At 36.0% G+C, this 23,356-nt stretch overlaps 1 protein-coding gene across 28 annotated transcripts in view; it reads right to left on the bottom strand.

Annotated features, from left to right (window-relative positions):
• Gphn (gephyrin) overlaps positions 1-11,286 on the bottom strand; it is a 595,586-nt gene extending 584,300 nt beyond the window's left edge. For 11 of the 28 annotated variants that reach the window (XM_040276074.2, XM_040276077.2, XM_021724803.3 and 8 more), the window contains exon 1: positions 10,820-11,285. In XM_040276074.2, coding sequence (XP_040132008.1) covers positions 10,820-10,883 — 64 coding nt within the window. In that variant the 5' untranslated portion in view covers positions 10,884-11,285. Of the gene's footprint in view, positions 1-10,819 lie in introns of all 28 variants that reach the window. The other 17 variants (XM_021724808.3, XM_021724809.3, XM_040276084.2 and 14 more) reach the window with 3 other exon arrangements.
• Positions 11,287-23,356: the final 12,070 nt, after the last annotated feature.

The raw sequence follows: 23,356 nt of genomic DNA, 5'->3' as shown, positions 1-23,356 counted from the left end.
TTGGTTATACTTTTGCAATTGTAAAAATGTGATATTAATATTATTGTGCGAATTAAGTAAATTAATAGTCTCTGTAACAAGCTCTATTTTGTTTTTTTGTTTTAGGTGCTGAGGATAAAACCAAGGCCTCCTGCCTGTTAGGCAAAAACTCTACCACTGAAATACATTCCCAGCCCTTCTAGAAAGTAATTTACACTTGGTAAGTTCTCAAAAGTTAACTATTATATGCTTATGGGAATCATGCAGATAATATATTAGGTTAAGTGGAAACTTAAGAGGACATCCTTTCTAACCAACTACCATCATATCATAAGGAGGTCATAGAGTTGCTAAATGTTAATAAGCTACAAGTGTAAGTTTTAAATGAAATATATCTTTTTTAGTGTTAGAAACTAATACTTCTTCTAAAAATACAATATAGACCTAATAAAAAAGTAATTAGCATCACTGGTCCATCAATCTGCAAACTCTGATATATGATTCCATATATACATATTCAAATATAATAAAAAAAAATTTTTAAAAGTAGTAACACCCAAGAGACTGGAGAAGTAAGGTCACTGAGCTTAATTTCATACGTTAGGGGTTGGGGTTGTGGCTCACTGGTACAGCACTCACCTAGCATGTGTGAGGCACTGGGTTTGATTCTCAGCACCACATATAAAATAAAATAAATAAAATAAAGGTCCATCAACAACTAAAAAAAAATTCACACTTTATCAATACATATTATAACATTTTCTTTGCAACACACAAATTATTAAGTTTTTTAAGCTAATTAAAATCACGACTTAAGGATTTAGGAACTTTCCCATTTATATAGTTTAATTCAATGTAACTTCTACCACTTGGATATTAATTTTATAAAAGCATAATTTTTTAAAGTTTGCATTAGAATTGAAATGTTCAATACTAACTCTTAAAAATGGCGCATACCCTTGAAATGTTTCATCTTTTTGATATACAAATATACTTTTTGATATCTGAATTTACTGTATTCAACTTATTATGTCCAGGATATTCAATAGTTCTTAACCTGAATAAGCCTCTAAAGATCATTAATTTCAAGTAAACTTTTTCTTACTTAAAAATAATAATAAATAGAAAATTTAAAAATTTCTACTTAGTACTTAGGTTGTACTTGTTTTTTCCTTTTAACAAGATTCTGTACTTTTATTAACATTTCGGCATCATGCAGGCACAATTAGTCATGATTCTGAAATCATCAATTCAAAGGAATAAGTAAAATCACTTGTTAGAGTAATACTCATTCATCTTCTGATTCCCTAAATACAAAAGTAAATATCCTCACTTCTGGGCTGGGGATGTGGCTCAAGCGGTATTGAGCTCGCCTGACATGCATGCAGCTCGGGTTCAATCCTCAGCACCACATACAAAGATGTTATGTCTGCCGAAAACTTAAAAATAAAATATTAAAATTCATTCTCTCTCTCTCTCTCTCTCTCTCTCTCTCTCTCTCTCTCTCTCTCTCTCTCTCTCCCCCCCCCCTTTAAAAAAATCCTCACTTCAAGTTTAATTGACTACAATAGCATATAATTATTAGCAAGTTCTTAATGTGCTTCCCAATATGGTAGATTAGAAACTAAAATGGGAAGGTCAAGTGTGTAAAGTCACAGTAGAAAAGCAAATACATTACAGAACTGTACTATCACACTCCACAATAAGATATTTAGAATGGAATACAGAACCGTTATTTATTGATAATAGTATAATCAGAGCTGTATTTGAATCCTAGAACTTCCACTGGTATAATCTTGAGCAACTTACTTAACCTCTTCACTCCTCAACCAGTATAAGGAATATACCTCAGAGGAATAAGATAGCATCTCATAAAAGTTAAAAGGTTTAAATAACATATCCAAAGCACTTAGCACAAATAAAACATAAACATACTGATTAAATGTTAGCCATAATTACTAAATCCCTCCCAAAAAAATAATGATGTTCAATATCTTATTGAAAGCAGGAAATGTATAGAAGTTTAAATATTTGTATCAAAAATGGCTGATTGTGAAAACAGCTTTGCAGCTTACACTTAAGTTATCTATATAAAAATAAAAAATGGGGGCTGTGGTTGTGGCTCAAGGGTAGAGAGCTTGCCTAACACATGTGAGGCCCTGGGTTTGATCCTCAGCACCACATAAAAATAAATAAATAAAATTTAAAATAAATAAATATGGCTATACTTCATTTTTTGAAACACAACATAAATGAAACATGAATCTGTCAATATCCAAGTTGACTGAATAACATTTTCATGATAGTGCTAGAAAATAATATCCAAGAAGATAAGGACTGATCCTATCTAATTCACTACTATACTCTCACTTAACAGAATGGCTAGCATAGTAGGTATTGAATGTTGAATGCATTATTTAATTTGTTTCTCATAATAATCTGACAAGATAAGCATAATTATCCCATTTAAATCTAAAATCACATAAGTAGAATGTCAGTGAGTAAAAGTCTTAAGTAGAGGATGCATAATTTTTTACTCCTATCAGTGCTATTTTATTCAGCAGAATTAAATACTGATTATGAGGTATCCCCAAAAGCTTCTGTTAATGCAACAATCTTCAGAGGTGAAATGATTCAATTATGAGAGCTGCAATCCATTTATCCTAGTTTGAATCCACTGGGTGGTAACTATAGACAGGTGGCATTACGGGAGGAGGTGGGTCACTGGGCACATACATGCCTTGGAAAGGTGCATTTTCCATACTAATCCTAACCCTCTTCCTCTCGCTCCTTCCTGATTCCACTATGAGCAGAACTGAGTAGCTTTCCTTCTCTGGGTCCTTCCCCCATAATCTTCTGACTCAACTTAGATCCAGAGCAAGACAGTTGACCATCTCTGGAATGAGAACTCTGAAATCAAAAGCCCCAAATAAACTTTCCCTACTCTATGTTGTTTTTGTTAGGTATATTGGTCACAGTGATAAGAAGCTAATTAAAATAGAAATTGGTGCCAGAAATGGAGTCATTACTATGTCTAATCTGACCATGTGGTTCAGAGATTTTGGAACTGTTTTGCAGGAAGAATTTTGAAAATTCTAAAGATGCAAGCTGTAAAAGCTTTAGAATGCTGTAAGTGGAGCTTAATGGGTGCTTCTGGTAGAAGCTCAGAAGACCAGGACACACGAATGAGTTCTGTGCTCGTAAGGTTTCAGAGGAAAACAAGGACTCTTATTGGAAATAGGAATAGAGGCCACTCATTTTATAATTTGGCAAAGAACTTGGCTATATTGTGCCCATGTCCTGAGACTGTGTGAAGCTGAATTTAAAAGTGATAGACTTGTTAATCTGGTGGAGAAAATTTCAAGGAAGCATACCATTCAGTCAGTGATGTGGATTTTGCAGACAGCTTTTAGCCAGGTTTACTGTGAGAAATGAGAGCAGAAAATAGGGCTAAATAATTTGAAAATTTTTTAGTTTAGCCAGTAAAGTGCATGTAAAACTGGACATTACAGCCACTAAAGAGAGGCTAAGTACTTAAGAAAGATCACTTGAGGGAATTTCTTGTACCAGAGTACAAAAGAGAAAATTCCTTTAAAGAAAAAGAGTTCATGAAGGCACCCTGTTCACAATATTGGAGAGGCTAGGAAATTGTTTCACCATCTGTGCCCCACTGGTACTCAACAGGTCATTGCAGCTGTGATTCCAGAGGGCTCAGGTATTACACAACCTTGGCACCTTCCACATGGTGCTGGTTTCTCCGGGAATGAAGGGTGCTGGAGTTAAGGCCTCAATGGAGGCTTCCACCAAGATTTTTGAAGGTCTGTGAGGCCAGGCAATGTATAGCAGGGTCCAAATCCTTATGAGCTGCCCTTGAGAGGGCAATGCGTGCAGTTGTAAAGGTAAAGCTGATGCTGGAATGAAGACCCCAAGAAATTAAGAGATGCCAACAATATGGATTGTCTGCCAAAAAAAAAAAGCTGCTAGCTGCAGAGAGGGCCAAGCTAAGAGACTAAGACAATTAGATTATTGAGAGCTGTAACCTATTCAGTCCATCCAAGTTTGAGTGAATTACAGAGTATCTACTCTTAAGACTTACATGCTAGGCATTTTCATATACATTATATCAATTCTTAAAACTTTAAGAAAGAGGCACTGCCATCTTGATTTGGGAGAAGTAAACTAAAATACAGAGAGGTTAAATGAATTCCCAAAATAAAGGACAAATTAGGGTCTAACATCCAAGTCTGTCCAACTCCAAAGTCCTTTTTTTATTTTTATTTTTTGGTTTAACTACACCATGCAACCTCACTAATATATATAATTACAGAGTATAGCCAACATTTTATAAACACTGTAGGAAAACAAAAATATCACTGAAAAAAACAATTCCAAGGAAAGGTTTTATTGAAAAACCGAGGCTGAAACTACTAATAACAAAAAGAAAATTAATATCATAAAAATTTCTAAATAAAAATCTGAATTTTTCTTTGTTTTATAATTATAGAACACAATCAAGAAAAGTTTGTCTTTCTTTCCATTTCTTATTCTCCTGCATTTTTTATTTAAAATCTACCCTTCCTCCCAAATCATTACCATTACAAAGACAAAAAAAAAGGTCTAATATCCTTTTTATCTAATTTCTCTTTTTATCTGTTCAAAATGTTGAAATTTAGAAACATTGTTATTAAAGCCCACAATGAATGAGTCCTTCATTCTAGTGGTAAGAAAAGCTAAAAGAGTTAAGTACTATGCTCAAGGCTATAAAATTTAGCCAGACTAACATTAAAATATGGGCCTTCCAGCATTCTATGAACCCGTGCTCCTTAAATTTTTTCACCAAAATTCCAATAACAGAAAGTCATATAATGGGTTTACTTGAAATTTCTTTTAAATGTCTTGAATTTATTTTAAAAGCTTATGTGAATTCTTTACTCTATGCCTAATTTACTCATGCTTACCATAATATTAAAGTGATTTAACATGAATACTTGTGTAAAACTGATACTTCAAAAAATAATTATGTTTGTTCCCATAGCTTAAAGTCTAAGCCATAGAGTATCCTTGATAAAATGCCATATATGCAAATTGAGAAGCAGGGCACAATTTAGAATAACATTTTTTTCACATCTCATTTCCTTGTTCCTTTACTTTTCAAATTAAGAATTTTTTAAAATACAGTAGATTTAATCTTACTTTTTCAAAGTGTATAAATACTGGCAAAGCTACTGCACAAATTATTGGAGTTGTTTATTTTAATTACAAAATTTTCAAGAAGTTTTACTTAGTTAAAATTAATTGATTAAATACATATTAACTTGTGAATTTATCAAGCAATCTGGATATACTTTCCACTTGGCAATATTTCATTGGACATTTACTTTTGGAGAGGTCACTCAAAAATTTACTTTAATGAATATAAAATTACATGCTATTCATATTGACTATAGTGCCAATTACTTTTATGCAAGTTAAATAATCATCTTTTTTGGATTTTTCCCCCTCTGTCTAGATGTGAAGGAGGAAATCCTTTATAGTTACATTACTTTCTTTTTTCAGAATTTCTTTTTTTAACATTTCAAATTCCAAATAAATTTTATTGTTCATCAATCCTACTTACAGAAGTAAAATATAGATTTTATCTGTTCTACTGACTTCCAAAAAAGCATGCTGTTCAACTTATCCAGGAATCCATCATCAATAAGAGTAAATATAGACTCTAATTCACCACTTCCTCTCCACTAACATACTGTTGATTCTTGACTACATACTCAGTTTGAAGTTAGTCATAGTCATATGTGTTTTTAATAAAGTTAAATTTCTTACTATGCAGCAACTAACAGTCTACAAAGTCTCTGGCCACTGATGATAGCATTAAGTATATTGATTAAAAATTAATAACATTTTCTCACATTTAATTCTTTGTATTGCTTCCAACCAAAAATTAATGAAAGAATAATCAAGTTTGAAAAACAGGCTTTTTTAAAACAAGTCATATAGCTTAACACTAAAACTTTTTTTTAAAAGAGGTAAGTTTAACAGAACATAGAATTCCATCTGATAGGATACATTTGTGTGCGGTAATGAATTACCTATTCAATGACAACATTTATTCTCAAAACAAAGATATGTTTATATCCTTAGCAGTAAATGAGCTTTTCATAAAATATTGAGACTATGAATGTAGCTCCGTGGTGGCACACTCACCTAGCACTTGCGAAGCATTGATCCTCAGTTCAGAAAAAAAAGAGGAAGAAGAGGAGAACAATGGGACATAACATACAAGGTAAGTTTGAGGAATAAAACAAAATAAATGCTTGAACAATTCCAGAGTTCTAAGAGTAGCATCTTGTCTTTAGAATGTGGTTTTGAATATTATGAATGACTATTTATGAATGACTGAAACACTGTCTACATGTAACTGTAATACTTCTGATGTCTTAGTTTGCATTTAGCCTTTAATCTCCACTCCCAGTTTTATATCAATATCTCTTATTGATTACAAATTTATAGCTTAGTGAAATAAATATATGCATTACCATAAAATATGATTTTTAAATATACCCTTTCCTAAAAATTTTCATCATCTTCTTACCCATGTCACTGTTAGTGAAAACTAACAGATTATCATCCTTAGTTAAAAACCTTGGTAACAAACATTAGCCAAGAATAGCTGTTATATATTAAATAGCCAATGGAACATAATTAATTCTATATTACATACATGTATTCATTGTTTTCCTGGTAATATTTCTGTGAAGCTTTTATAGTAGTTGAACAAATGTGCTGCCTTGATAAATAGTTTCTTTCAAAATAGAAAAAGTAAGTGAAAAGTGACACATTCAAGATATAGTGAGCCTGTTATATAATTATTTAGAATGACTATATTTACTACAGAAGCTATTTAAAAAATTCTATATCTGCCCTACATCTTTAGTTTAAAAGCAATATATACTTGTTTATTTGTCCCACATCATTAAAAATCATCTTTAGTTTCCACTATAAATAGTAATACAAATAGAGAACATTAGAAACAAAAATAGTAAAAACTAGACCTTAGAGGTCACCAAAAACCACACAATTTCATTTCTGGCAAATCAACAAAAGATAGCTATTAATAAAGATAATGCTCTTAGAGAGGAACAATAATCTTCACCACAAAATGTTTCCACCTACAACTTACTTTCAAATGCTTATATGTTCTCTTTCCTCATAAAAAGTTAATATAACTAAAATATCCACACAACATTGTAGTCTGACAAAGTCTTAAATGATTGCAGATAGTCAAGCAAAACAAGAAACACCCTAAATATTTCACTTTCTGCTGTCGATTTTTTCAAAATTCTAACAGTTAAATTCACCTGGTGAAAAACTTCAAAAGACTGTGTACTATATTTGCAGAATTCATATTTGAACAAAAACATGTAGAAGATGAAGTTTCAAAGTACAAGTATCTCTCAACAGGTAATCAAGTTGTCACAAAGAAGTCAATTACGAACTTTAAAAATAACAATACAATTTCACTGAAATATTAAACACATTGTAAAACATATATATGTTGGTAGACATACTTTTCATTACTTTGTAAAATAGAATTAGATAATATACCTAAAATTACTACTGTGAAAAATGCCAAGGAGATTTTATAAAGAAGACCTCCACCAATTAAAAAAAAAAAGAAAAAACACAAATATAACTTGTAAAAAAACACATTTAAGTTTGACTTGTTAATTCAATTTTCTTTCTTTCTTTTTTTTTTTTTTTTTTTTTTTTTTCAGTCTTGCTGATTAAACCCAGGGGCCTTGTGCATGCTGGGTAAGTACACTATTACTGAGCTATTAACTCAGTCTTTTGTATTTTGGAATTTGTTTTTTTTTTTTACTTTTTATTTATTTTATGTACCAGGGATTGAATCCAAGTGCACTTAACAATGAACCACACCCCAACACTTTTTTATATTTTATTTAGAGACAGGGTCTTGCTATGTTGCTGAGGCTGGCTTTGAACTTTTGATCCTCCTGCCTTAGCCTTCAGAGCCACTGGGATTATAGGTGTGCACCACCACATCTGGCTTTAACTCAGTTTTCTTAAGTATGGAATCATAATACTTTAGTTGAATACAGAACAATTTTACATAGTAATATTGCTAACACCTGAAGTTCTAGAATATACAAAATTCCAAAATATACCTGCAGGGGTTTTTTTTTTAGCTCTCTCCCAAAAAAAAAAAACAAAATCACAAGGAACAGCAAGACTACAATAATTAAGCTGTGTGTAATAAAGAGCTAGTGCTCTTTCCTGATACTTCTCCAGGTTTTTAGGTTTCATCATAGTAAATAACACTGCATTCTCTTGAATAACTTCAAAGTTATTGAGTAACTTTTCAAAAAAAAAAGCCCTGAAGTAATTTCTGAGTTCAAATATGCATTTTATCATCAAATTCTATTGCCCTCTGTTACTTCTTCCAAATTTTGCAGCTTCCTTTTCATTCTTTCAGCTACATCCTTATTCCTGATCTAGACTTTTCCTGGGGTAGACTACTGTACCTCATTCTCATGAGACAACTCCAAATTGTCTTAAATTCCACTGTCAAAGTTATAATCTCACCTTGACAATATGTCACCCTATTTCTTGGAAAAAAAACAACTGAGTTTTTCAAGGAGCACTTTTATCCTGGTCAAGAGATTCAGCCTCAATTACATATTTACTTATAAGGTTGCTGTTGACTTTCAACTCCCCTTAAAAATGCCAATTTCTTCCAAACCCTGGTAAATGTACTAAATTCTTCCTTCAGGTAATCAATTTTGCTACTATTCCATCTGAATGTGGAATTACTTTTGCATTTAGCTCCCAAATGTGTAACATATAGACATTTCTTGAATGGTAATTACATATTTTTCAGTTGTTTGCTTATCAATGTTATCTTATTGGATTGTAGTTATATACCAGGTAAGGGCTATTTCTTATAAAACACTTATTACAACACCTAACTACAGTGTTACTTGATGAATCCTCTTCATTAAATAAAAATATTAGGAAAAGCTTAAACCAACAAAAAATGCTCTTTTTAAAAAATCTCTATAGTTTACCCCTTACATATCTATGTTTTTCATCTTATGGACAACTTACATATTTTGGCGTCTATTAAACTTCACTGTTACTATTCTATAATTTTCAAAGCATGAAAACTTAAAAGTGTAAGTTGAGGATTGATAGAGTACACACCTTTACATATCATGATCGGATTCTTTGAAAATCAGTAATGTCAACTCTAAGAATTCTGAGACACAACTACATCTTCACACAAGGAAACAGTTTCAGCCCCAACATAGAAACGTGCATCTTCTTGATTTAAGAGGTTCCCTTTCCTACAGCTGGTTTAGACTACTTTCTCTATCCCAGGGCGTTTTCAATTAGAAAAATCCGATAAATCGCTGTTATGTCTGCAAAGAATGCCAACGAAAGGCAATCCGTTTCCTTAAGAGAGGAAAGGGGGCAGTGGGTATCCTCTTTTCGTAAAACTCCGTAGCTAAATTAAGCATTAAACTCGGCATCTCCCTGCAGTCGCGGAGATTTTTTTTTTTTTTTTTGGCTACCTAATAATAAAAGCAAGTCTTATTCAATTTAGTCCCTTCTCGAGCACCGTCTCAACCTGTCAGAATTTGACAAGGAAAAAAAAATCAAAAAAGAAGTGGGGGAGACACTAGGATTTCCATCCACATTGCTTCTTTTTCCGAAAGAGTCTTGAATTTCCTTCACTCCAAACTAAGCCCTCGGATTCCAAATATAGTTCTTTAACCCCCGCCTCGCCACTCAATTACACATAAATCCTGCCAATTACAGAACCACAGCAGAAACCCCTACAAATCGGCTTGCTATTCATCTTGGAAGTCCGTACCCTGCAGCAACTGCCTATCGCCAAACTGAGGGATGTTACCCAAATACAACGCAACGGAATCAGACATGCAGAGCACACACGATTTCCGCGAGGGAGGGAAACGCCACCCGGGAAAAGTGCGCTCCTACCAGCCTCGGGACCATCCACGGTGGGGGGGTTGGGGGAGGAGTAGGGGGGTTCCCAGAAGGGAGGCGGAGAAAGGAGCCAGAGTAGGGGAATCCTTCCACTTCAGGTGAAAAGGGCCGGATCCCCGGCCGCAGCCTGCAGTCGGTCCTCGCTAAGGACCTGAAGAGGCAGGCAGAGGGCCCTTAGCTCCGAAAAGCGGAATGCAGACACTTTCTGAGGTCCGGACCCAAGCCGATTTCCCAGCTCTCGAAGGAGACGAGGGGTGTCCCACGGGTGGCCAAGGGGTACGGAGAGGCAGCCTGAGCAGGAGCATAGTTTCTCCTGTGAACACCATAGTCTTGTCCGGGCGCTACCCCGGGCAAGCTCAGCTACAGCGGCGTGGGGCCGCCGGGTGGGGGGAGGGGAGAAGGGGGTGGAGATGGGATTCCCCCCTCTCAGAAGAGCTTTAGCTGAGGATGCGCCTGGCCAGCCGGGAGCGGCGTGCTCCTGACTGCGGAGCCGGGATCCCGCCGCCTGCACCGGCAGCGCGGAGCCCCGCAGCGCCCGCCGCACCGGCCGCTAGGTCCCCGGGGGCCAGAGACTTCTGCTACCCAGGCGCTGGGGCCTGACACCCCACGGGGCCTCCCCCAGCTCTCAGGGGAACACGCGGAAACACCCCAATCTCCAGCAGTTTTCAGCGGTTGTAAAAATGCACCCCCAGGTCGCCCTCCTCAGCCTTTCCTCTTCCCGAGGCCGCAGAGAAGGGCCACCACAAGCGAGAAGCCCCAGGCAAGTCGGGGACTTCGGCTGCGGCAGTCCTGGACCTCCTCCCCGGGTTACCTGTGAGGACTCCGACACGGATTTGATGGTCGTGGTTAGTGAGGATCATTCCCTCGGTCGCCATGTTTCCCAGCGCAGTCACCGCACTGACAGGAGCCGGGAGAAGCCGGAGCCCGGAGCGCGCGGCCCGGGAGCGCGCTCGCCTCGGAGAGCGCGAGAGCGAGGGCGCCCTGAGAGCGCAACGCGAGCGGAGATGGAGGGGGAGGCGGCAGAGCACCCGGTGGCCTGTATTGGGGGGGGAAGGCCGCGCCAAGAATGCGCGGGTCCGCGGAGGGGGCGGAGCCAGAGGGCGCGACCCCGAGACCAGCTGAGAAGAGGCTAGCTGTGGTGGGGTACGCGGTGGCCGCACTGGGGAAGCGCGTGGAGGCGGCGGAGTAAGGCCAGAGACACGCGCGTGCAGTTCTGCGGGGCGTGAGACCCAAGACGCCTAGATGCCAAGAGACTGAGGGAAAAGAGAGCACACGCTCAGGAGGTTGCGGAGGCGGACTCGGGGACAGGGGCGGAGCTACTCCCCGGGGCGTGCAACTCGTGGAGAGTGAGGGGAGGAGTGAGAGCATAGACGCGGAGTACTGGGAGCGGGAAGGAGCCGGCCCAGCCAGAGTAGGACCGGAGAACGCTTCGGGCGCGCGAGTAGCTCCGGATTGGCTGGGAGAACGCGGAGCGAGTGCGCGCGAGGCACGAACGCAGCTTCAGCCGGGCCCCAGACAGAAGCAATCCCCTGCCGAGTGTGGCCCCTTGGTTATCCGCCACCGGGGGCCGGCTCTCCCAGGCGGCGGAGCCTTTGGGGAGCGAGGCAGGCTCAGCCCTCTGGGCTTCTCCCCATAGCTCGTGGGAGCAACCGGCCGGTCCGCTGGAAGACCTGAGAGAACCTAGAGGTGGCTTAGAAAGCTGAGCTGGGCGGAAGAAAGGCGACTACAATGACAAGAGTCCGCTGTAGGCGGTGAGAGAGGTATACTGTCCCGCCTCATAGCCGCTAGCTTCCTCGATCAGCCGGCCCTAAGGGATGCTTTCTGCCTCACCTTGCTTTAGGACCATTTCCAAAACAGTACCTACCTACAAGAGGGTCCCCACAAACGAAGCTTAGGAGTCTGCAGCTGGGCATCTGGAATGGAGATAACTGGCTTCTCTTTCTCCAGCTTCCCGTGGTTTAACCGCAGCCCTGAGATAAGCTTAAGGCTTCCTGGACATTACCTCTGCTAGTAGATGAAACGTATCAATCTACTTAGAGAACAAGAAGAATGTTTTTCACACCTGGAATTGTTTTGCAGTTGTTTCTGACATGAGAGTACCATGAAAACAGCCTTTGTTGCCATTTATTTCCATGTGCCTTTTATAACAGTCACCTGTGGCTATTTTATGTACCTTTCTTAGTTACCTTTTTTCTGACTTTTTAATATCCGAGGGGAAAAAAATATACATGAATGTGTTATATTGTGTGTACACACATAATTTTTTTCCTTCAATTCTCAGCCATGATCAAAACCTGGAAACATAAAAATAAAAAGCAAAGGGACTGGTTCAGCGGCAGAGCACTAGCCTAGCACATAGGCGACCCTGGGTTCAATCCTTAGCACCACATAAAAAATAAATAAAATAAACATATTGTGTCCAACTACAACTAAAAAATAAATATAAAATTTTAAAAACCAAAGTATCAAAAAGTGTATAATCACCAGCGTTTTTACACAATGAAAATCTCAGGGCCGATTTGATAGTTATGAGTTTTGTTCAGTTGGAACATAAAATTTCTCACCATGTTCACTGTGAAGATTCAGACTGTTGGCCCAGGAAGGTGGCACAAGCCTGAAATCCCAGCGACCTGGGAGGCTGAGACAGGAAGTTTGCAAATTAGAACCCTGCCTCAATGTAGTGAGACCTTGTCTCAAATTTAAGAAGGACTAGGGATGAAGCTTGGTTGTAAAGCACCCCTGGATTTAATCCCCATTACCCCTCCCAATCAAACTGTTGAGTATTTTGTTTTAAATAATGGGGAGTACAAAAAAGATGATGGATGGAATCAAAATGAGTTAATAATGAGTTTTTAAATTTTTTTGATCTTTTTTAGTTTTAAGTGGACACAATGCCTTTATTTTTTATTTATTTATTTATTTTTATGTGGTGCTGAGGATGGAAGCCAGTGCCTCTGCCTCACCCACACTAGGTGAGTGCTCTACCACTGAACCACAACCGCAGCCCTGAGATAATGAATTTTTTTTTTTAGGACATGTATTGCTAGTATTTTTGACAGTAGATTAAAATTTTAAGCCAGATCATGAATTTATTTTCCACAATTATCTCCATAGATCCTAGTGGCCAGCAAAGATTTAACTGACTTCAAATCGTGGATATAAATGAGAAAGTTGTCCAAAAGTTATCTCAAACTAAAGATGAAGAGCAAGTAGTTGTTTACATTGTTACCTTTCTAAACTATCTTTATTCTCTACAGTACTCTCATGTTTTAACTAATTAGGAAATAATAAGCTCACTAACATGCCCAGTGATGCTAAACAAGTTTGGACCTTCATTCTTTAAATAAGTTGCAGAATAAATATGTGAATTAAGTAAAAGGGTACACAAAATAATTTCAATTTAGAATACAGTTATTCATAAGAAAGAAACTAGCACTCTTGTTTCATAATCAATAAGAAACCATGGGACTTTATGCATCTATAAAAAGTAGTAATGACAAAATTCATGAACATTAAATTGAGAAAAATTTTAGTCAGCTTTGCAGGGCTGTGACAAAATTCCCAACAAGAACAACTTGGAGAAGAGAAAGTTTGTTTTGGCTCATGGTTTCAGAGGTTCAGTTCATGGTTGGCCCACTCCATAGCTCTGGGTCCAGGATAATGTCCAATATAATAGCAAATAGGCATGGTGGAGGGAAGCATCTCAGACATGGAAATCTGCTCACCAGGGACAAAATATAAACCTCAAGGCATGCCTCCAGTGACCTACCTTCTCCAACCACACCATACCTGCCCACAATAACTACCCAGTTGATCCATATCAGTGGATTAATCCACTGATTAGGTTAAAGCTCTTATAATCTGATCATTTTATCTCTGAATTTCTATCATTATTTCACACATGAGTTTTTGGGGGACAACACTTGTCTAAATGATAACAGGTCAAATGTGAACTCTGAATTAAGAAATTTATTGAAAGTTATAATTTGCTAAATATTAATACTAATTTAAAATATTAGAATTAGTTATAAAAGATACTTGTCAAATGCCTCTATCTTTCCCAAACTCTTAAAGTTTTAACAGCTAACATTTACACAGGAAGAACTCATTGTCTAGTGTGATATTTTCTTTTATTGCTGGTTATTGAATGAATAGAATAGTACCCCATTTATTGTTTTAACTAGTTTCAGTTACCTGCAGTCCACTGTGATCTAAAAGTATTCAATGGAAAAATTCCAGAAATAATAAGTTTTAAATTGCATGCCATTCTTAGCATAATGAAATCACATTTCATCCCACTTAGTCCTACAGAAGATGTGGACCATCCCTTTTGTCCAGCTGTTAGTCATTTAGCAGCCATCTCAATTATCCTCAGTATGCATATCACAGTGCTTATGTTCTGGTAACCCTTATTAAATGATGTTCCCAGATCACAAAGTAGTAATGCTAGATATGCCACACAAAGAGAAATTGTGAAATGCTTTCTTTCAGTGAAGAGGTGAAAGTTCCTGATTTAACAAGGAAAAAATCATGTGCTGAAGTTGCTAAGATCTATGGTAAGGATGAATAAGAAAAAATTAATGACTATAGGGTTTGGTACTATCTGAGATTTCAGGCCTCCACTAAGGGATTGGAATGATAAAGGGGAATTACTATATTATAGCATGTATACCTTTAGTTCTATTGTGATGTGACTTGATTTTTCAAAATTCATCCTAAAAAAAGTGTTCAAATTTTCTCAAAGTTAGAAGGAGTGTAGCCATTTCCAAATATTAACGAATGTCTCAGGAAACGTCGAGTCAAGGGAAGAGAGAACCAGAAGTAAAAAAGTTCAGTTTGTATGTAAAGAATAGGAAGTGCCCAGGGATTACTCTGTCTGTTCTTAAGGTTTTAGTAATTAAAACTACAAGAGTCTACATTACCATATGAGGCAACATAAAAGATAGGTAAACATCTGGCTTTCATATGTTTTCATTATGAAAATGAAACTTTGTATTTATCAATAGAAATAAAGTTTAGAGGTTTTTCTAGTAGTGGTATATTTACTATACCACTCTTAGTTTTTCTATATTTAATCAGAATTTCGGTGTAAATAAGGCAAAATTTTCTGGGCTTCCTTAGGCTTATTCCATTCCTACATCTTTTAGATTAACTAATACCCACAATTAAAATGGAGTCCATTAAAAATGGGTGCAAGAGGGCTGGGGATATAATATAGCTCAATTGGTAGAGTGCTTTCCTTGTATGCACAAGACCCTGGGTTCAATCCCCAGCACCACAAAAAAATAAAAGAAAAAGAAAGAAAGATAAGAAAGGGTACAAGAAACCTTTTGAATACATTTAATGCCACTGAATTTTGTACTTTTGTACTTCTGAATTTTTTGTATGTGCACGTTACCACAAAAAAAAATAAAATAAAAAGATGCATATGAGGTGAAACTCTGGCTGATTTTAGCCAAAATTTGTTCCCAAAGCTAGATTATATTGGAGAACATTCTATATGTTATTGAGAAAAATATGTATTCTGCTTGCAGCTGTAGGGTGGAATATTCTGCAAATATGTGAGGTCCATTTGGTTTAGAGTAGGATTTAAATCCAGTGTTTCTTTTTTGAGTTTCCGTCTGGATGATCTGCAAAACACTGAGAATTGAGAGTTGGCACTCCTTATTAACATTGTATTGCAGTCTCTTTCTTTAGATCTAATAATTGCTATACGTATTGAAGTGCTCTAGTTTTAGGTGCATACATATTTAAAATTTATATCCTTCTGTAGAATTGACCCTTTTGTCGTTATATAATGACCTTCTTTGTCTCATTGTATAGTTTTGGCTTAAAGTCTGTTCTATCTAATGTAAGTATACTGCTTTGTCCTCTTTTAGTTTTCTTGTAATATTTTCTGTTTCTTCACTTTTAGTCTTTGTGTTGTAATAAGTTAAATGAGTTTTTTGTAGACCCCATATTGTTGAGTCTTATGTTTTCATCCATTTACTCTGTATCTTTTGATTGCAGAGTTTATTTTGTCTAGATTCAAAATTTTATTGATAGGTAGGGACTTACTCCATTTTGTTGGGTTTTGATTGTTTTATACATCCTTTTTTTTCCTCCTCTTTAATTGTTTTCATTTGTCATTTAGTGGGCTTTTGTAGTGGTAAATTTTGATTCATTTTTCTTTTTCATTTCTGTATCTGCTGTAATTTTTTTCCTTGTGGTAACGTAGGGCTTATATTTAAAATGTTAGAGTTGGGGCTTGGGTTGTAGCTCAGTGGTAGAGCACTTGCCTACATGTGTGAGATACTAGGTTTGATTCTCAAGACCACATAAAAATAAATGAAATAAAGGTCCATGAAGAACTAATATCTATATATCTATAGCTATATATGTATATGTATATGTATAAATGTTATAGTTGGGCTGGGGATGTAGCTCAGTGGTAAGTACTTGACTATTTTAAGTTGATAACAGTTTTGATCACATACAGTATTCTAGCTGTCACAAACACGCACATACACACAAAATTTATGATTTGGTTGCATTTATTTAGATCGATTCTTATCATGTATTCCTCAGTAACTTATTGATAGTTATCATTGATCATATTCACTTTTAACATTCATTCTTGAGATTTGAAACATTATAGTCTACCATTACAGTAAGGTACTGTTCTGAATTTCATTATGAATTAACTTCTCCTAGTAAGATTTATACTTTTATATGTTTTCCCCTTAATAATTATATTTTGGGGCTGAGATTGTGGCTCAGTGATAGAGCATTCGCCTAGCTCATGTAAGGCACTGAATTCGATCCTCAGCACCACATAAAATAAAAAACAAATAATAAAGGTATTTTCCAACTACAACTAAAAAAAAGTATTTAAAAAAATAACTATCATACTTTTGTTTCTGGTTGAAGCACCTCCTCTAGAATTTCTTGTAAGTGTAGTTTAATGGTAATGAACTTACCCAGATTTTACTTGTTAGGAAAGATCTTATATTTTATTTATTTCAGAAGGATAGCTTTACTGGTTATAGTATTCTTGGCTGGTATTTGTTTCTGCCAGCACTTTAGAGGTATAATCCTATCACCTGTTAGCCTGAAAAGTTTCTGCTGAAAAATCTGATAGTCTCATAGACATTCATGTATGATATATATATATATATATTTCATATATAAATATAAATATATATATATAAATTGGTGCTTTTCTCTTGCTGCTTTTAGAACTCTGTGTTTGACTTTTGACAGTTTGATTATAATGCACCTCAGAGTGGACCTTTGGGTCAATTCTATATGGGGTTCTTTGAGCTTCATGGATAAGTATGTCCATATCTTCCCTAGGAGTTGAGAATTTTCTTCTATTATTTCATTAAATAATGTTTTCTTTCTTTGGGATTTCTATAATGTGATTTTTTTTTTTTGCTTAATTGTGTCTCATAAGTCCTTTTCACTCCTTTTCATTTTTCTCTTTTTTCTTCTTACTGGATTATTTCAAAAGACCTGTCTTAAAGTTCCAAAATTCTTTCTTCCATTTGATGTAGCCTGCTATGCAGACTCTTGATTCTATTTTTTTGTTTGTTTCTTTCATTGAGTTCTTCAGTTCAAAGATTTCTATTTTGTTCTTTTTTGTGGTATCATTTATTGGATTTCTGATTCACATCACAAATTGTTTTTCTGATTTCATTGAATTGTCTTTTTGTATACTCATATCTCTCTGAGTTTCCTTGTGATGATTATTTTGATTTCCTTTTAAGGAAGTTCATAAATTTCCATTTCTTCGGGATCACTTACTGGAGAATTATTGTATTTTATTAATGGTTTCATGTTTTCTTGCTTTTTCATCTCTCTTGTATCCCTACATTGATTACTATACATATGGTGTAATGATCATCTATTTTATGTAATGTAATGATCATTTCAATTTTATAGAGTAGCTTTCATAAAGAAAGGCTTTTGTCTGTAGATGTGTCTTTTTTTTAAAGAGAGAGAGTTTTTTTAATATTTATTTTTTAGTTTTCAGCGGACACAACATCTTTTGTTTGTATGTGGTGCTGAGGATCGATCCCGGGCTGCACGCATGCCAAGCAAGCGTGCTACGGCTTGAGCCACATCCCCAGCCCTGTAGATATGTCTTAAGGTATCAGTTGGGTAGGATGAATTGATGTTGGTGTCAAATAGTTACAGTACTATAATCTCTGGGCTGTTTTATACTTTTTTTTTTTTCAGTTTTTGCCACAAATGAACTGCTGAACATTGTGTCCCACAATTATTCATGAAGACTCTGAGTCTTAAAATTGACAATTTTTTTTTTTTTAGAAGGAGCAGGGGAGCTTGCAAAACTGCAGACTTCTTTGTTGTCACACAGCACCTCTTTTATAGGGTAATGTGAGTTTAAATCTTAACTGTCATATAACGTATTGAAAACAACAAACTTGTTTGTACTAAGAAAATATTTTCCCCAGTGACAAAACAGAATATGTTCTCATAAAATGCCAGGAAATATACACCTAAAGTACATAGCACGTAATACGGTTGGGGCCTTATATTTCTCCTTAACAGGGTCATTTTGCCCCACAAGAATTAGCCTACCGCAAGGAGTTATTACTGTCCTGCCAAATTCAGCATTCCAGCCTCCTTAGCTTCAGCTAATAAACAGGAACTCCATGTTTGGATTCTTCCAGGTACACTCTCCATGACTTCAGGAGATCAGACCCCAACAAGTTTCAGTCAAAAGCAGCTATGCTTGCAAATGTGTTGTTGGCCTAGACCATAGGAGTTTGTGAGACTGATCTGCCAGTTTGGGGTGGGGCTCCCCTGGAATAACACATTTAGCTGGTAGATCTGTCCACTTTGTGTATGACCAATCTGGTCTCACCTCCTGTGCTGGGCAGAACTGCCTGTTCCTTGGGGACAAGGTGCTTTGTGGATTAACTCCAGGACTGAGTCACTCTGGATCACTGTAGTCACTGGAATGTGGAAAGTGGAATGTATATTAGGCAGTTTGTTTCCAGAACATAAGTACCTACATTAGTTCAGCATTATCATGTGTAAGCACTGTGTAATGGAAGAGTAGCCAGTGGCTACTGGTACCTAGAGTAGGACATTCTCTACTTGTATTCAGTGATTCAGTGTTAAGATGGTACTGTATGGCTACAGCTTGGGTTGGGGATTTGGGGGCTTGCACAATGTGAGCTCTTTCTCTAGGATAATATGAATATGTGAGCTTTTCTCTAAACTGGGCTCAGAGAATGAGGATGGTGGGGGCAAGATTTTCTAGCAGCAAAGTCTATAGGTGTCTATGATGTTAATGGGGGCTGCTATGGACTTCCTTCTTACCTTAGTATCACTTGAGGGGGAGTATGTCCTTTATCCTAACCCTAACTGAGAATACAGTATGGCAAAGACAGGGTGTTTTGTTCTATTTTCTGTGGGGTCATCTTTAGCCTCTCTACTAGGTCTCTACTATTTTCCTGCTATATTCCAGTGCTCTCCCTGAGATACACCAGCCAAGTGTTGTTGATTCAGTGTTTTGGTCTTTAAAATACACACACACACACACACACACACACACACATACATTTACATATACATATACATATATATATTGGAGAGTACAGGTATTAGGAACCTCTAGTCAGCCATTTTGCTGATATTCAATTGGTATTGGTATTTGATTTCTTAAAAGGGCTCTCTGTCTACATTCAATTTTTAGGATTCAGTATATATAAGTCAGAAAACATAGTCCCAATTATAAAAACAAACATGGGTTGAATTTAAGGGAACCTTTTTTAAAAATCAGAACATTCATGCTTAAATTATTAATTGGTTTCAGTGTGACCAAAACTTAAAATCAGCTTCCCAGAAAAGTATTTTTTTCTGTAAAATAAATTTACAGAAAGAAAATAATTTTGTTAAACTAAACAATCTTATTTTCTACCAGATCAACTAATACTTAGAAAATGGTGTATAAGAATATTTATATTGTGTTTTCTGCTTTAAATGAGCCTTATATAAAAATTTTGTATATTAGGTAGCATAAGTGAATTTGTGAAAGAAGCAGAAAAAATGGATTTTTAATTTTCATGAAAATTTTCATTTTTACCAATTAATAATTATATTTATCTGCCTGAATATCTCTTGCTATAGGACTGATTCGTCTCAATCTCCCTTTCTAACATGGAACTTTGTTCTCTTCCCATTTCCTAATGTTTGGTGACTAAATGCAAAATATGAAGCAATGGGGACTTTGAATTGGAAGCAACTCCGACTCCTTCCAAATACCAGGCAGGCTGTTAGAAATTTATCTGAACAAGCAACAGATTGCAGAAGTCTCTACCTATAAAATGAGACACTATGATGGCCATAGTCATACAACTAAAAATGAATTTTATGTCTGGATCTACAAGTTTAAGGCCAAAATGTTATACACTGTCACTTTCCCTCTTTGATGATTGCAATTCCAGATGAAAGATGAAAATATCAAGCTGTTGTTGAACTTATTTCAAAAAGTGTGACAAAATCTCTTTACCATGGCAAAAAGGCAACATTTATAGGTAAAATGTTAGCAAGTAGCCAAAAAGCCTCTGAATAGGTAAAAAGTCAAAGATAATATAAATATACCACAAAAATAGTATCACCCAAAGTAATGGTTTATAAATATATTGCCAATAGGACAGGGTTTTCCCTCAACTGGACTGGAAATTAAAAAGTATCTCCCAGGTATAATCATTAATGGTTTTATCCTGGGAGAAATGTAATGAGTGTAAATAAACTATAATAATGATGTCTCAACCCCAAGTATTTCTGCTTACTAACTCAGTACATCTTAGTTGATTTAGAGATGAGAATATAATATAGATATATTTTAATCAAGTTGGAATTAAAGTCCTCTCTGTAATTTAAGTTAATATTTGGTTTATCTCTTAGTCTGAGTAGCTCTAATGAGTCTCTGATCTTTTGGACAAGTGTACTCAATAAATTTGTATCTGTGAAGCTGAGATCCATATCCATGACTCAATAAACTTGTTGACTAGTCAGCCAATGACTAGCAAGCCAATCTTATAACTTTGCATCACAATAGGCAAAAATCTGAATTCAATTTGGAATCTTAAAAACAAATGATTGAGTATATTCACAAGAGATACAAAAAAGTGTGATCTGTATGTGTAATAAGAATTGTAATGTATTCCGCTGTCATGTATAAATAAAAAAACAAAAATAAATAAGAACTATTTTCTCAAAGTTCAAAAAAATGATAAAAGGCTACAATATTTCAGTTTCATGTTTGAAGAAATTGAAAGGTTTGGAACATTTGAAGGAAAGATGGTAAGCCTGAGTGATGATGAATTTACAATTTGAAATACTTTGATAATAACAGGATTCCTTTTTAAAGAAATTATAAGCCTCTAACAGCAAGTAAACTAGCTTAGTTAACAACCAAAAAAAGTTGGGGGCAGATATCATATATAATCTAAACCCTTTGTAGTGGTAAAAATTAACATTTTTAAAAATATTCAAATGGTGCTCTTTTAATCCAATCGTAAAATTAAGAATCTAAGACCCTTAGGTTAAACAATTATGTCAAGGTAGTCAGTAGTACAGTCAGATTTTATGTTCCTGTCTTTTGTCCTCCTTGCTCTGCCTAATTCAATTGATTTGGAAAATCTCAGGACTTCCAAGTCTCTCAGGAACTAAATATGCAGAGGCAGCTTTCTTGAAACAGAATGGGGATTACCTATTCAGCTAACTGGGCTAGCAAAACATAAAACTAATCATGTTATGGCTTTAGAGACTTATTTTTGGAGTTAGGAATGGGATGATAATGTGTTAGACTGAAATATGAACTGGCTGTGGTGACTTATTCTGGCTCAAATAACTATGAGGCTTTGGACACCCTTTCAATGTATATGAACTCAAGTTTCTTCTTTTGTAAAGTGAAGGAAGTTGCTTATGTAAAGTTCCTTCTAATGCCAAAAATTCTGTGATATAAATATTTTCCACTCATTAAGTACACTTACCTTTAGAATTTACCTTCAAAGTACACATTTAATAAGGATTTAAATTGATGTTGGTAGGAAAAAGATTTTGCATTGGTTAATTGCCTTTACTTGTTACCAGAAAAGTATAAGATATTCTGATGAATCTCTTATTATGAAGCATTTTTTGACAAATTAACTTTTCCATATTGAAATGATAGGAAATTAATGACAACTTTAAGAGCTGAAGATCATAGGAGCTATAATGTAACTTAGGCATTTTACACAGGACAGGGTATCAAGCAGGGCACAGTGGCCCATGCCTATAATCTCAGCAATTTAGGATGCTGAAACAGGAGGATGGCAAGTTTGAGGTCAGCCTTGGCAACTTAGAAAGACCCTTTCTCAAATTAAAAGAACTGGGAATGTAGCTTAGTGATAGAGTGCCCCTGGTTCAAGCCCAAGTGCCCAAAATAAACAAAAGATACAATAATGGAGACATGGCAATTAACTTTCTATATTTTTATACAATATCATTTACTGAGCTCCTGTTAAATCCCAGGTACTATATTGGTTGATTAAAAGGAAAAGATGAACAAGACATAATCCTGTGCCCTCAAAGAGCCCACCATTTGGTGAGAGAGATATCTGGGTAAATCAATAATTGCAATGTAATAAATTAATAATTGCAAGTAAGTGCTATAATAGAAATATGAAAGCTTGGAGCAATGATTCTCAAATATAGCTCACCCTACAATTTCCTGGAAAGATTTTCTAAAAGATGTTTTTGTAATGATTTAAATGACCTGGGGAGGTACCCAGTGAAATGCTCTTTTTTCAGAGCTGTCAAGAGAATGATAATCCACAGCTAGGATTGAGAATGACCAGGATAGAAGGGCACTAAACTCAACCCTTAAGAAAAATAGGCAATGATCAATAAAACAAGAAGAGAAGAATCTTTAAGCTTTGTGCATGAAGATAATAAAACTTGTGGTATATCAAAGAAACAAATAGTTCTGTATAGCTCAATATAGGATGTATGAAGGAAGGGGGACAATGAATGATAAGTCTGGAGAGGTAGGCAGGAGACAGAGCATTTATGGCCTGTGAAGGAATCCACAAGAACCCAATAAGGAAGGTAACATGATCTCATTTTTCTTTTAGTCAGAAAAGATAGCTTCAAAGGTACTGTGAGAGATGGACTAGAGGAATAGGAAGCAGGGAAACCAATTAAGAGGATATGGTAATCCAGGAAGGAAAGAGGTCCTGAACTGAAACAATGGTACTTGGAAGGTAGAAGATACTTAGCACATAGCAAGCAGGCAGAATCAACAAGGTAATTGGATGTGATTGGTGAAAGAGTAAAATCAGTCTAAGGA

This window comes from Ictidomys tridecemlineatus, chromosome 5 (genome assembly GCF_052094955.1).
Source record: "Ictidomys tridecemlineatus isolate mIctTri1 chromosome 5, mIctTri1.hap1, whole genome shotgun sequence".
NCBI classification, from domain to species: domain Eukaryota; kingdom Metazoa; phylum Chordata; class Mammalia; order Rodentia; family Sciuridae; genus Ictidomys; species Ictidomys tridecemlineatus.
This window is presented reverse-complemented; position numbering and strand designations above follow the sequence as displayed.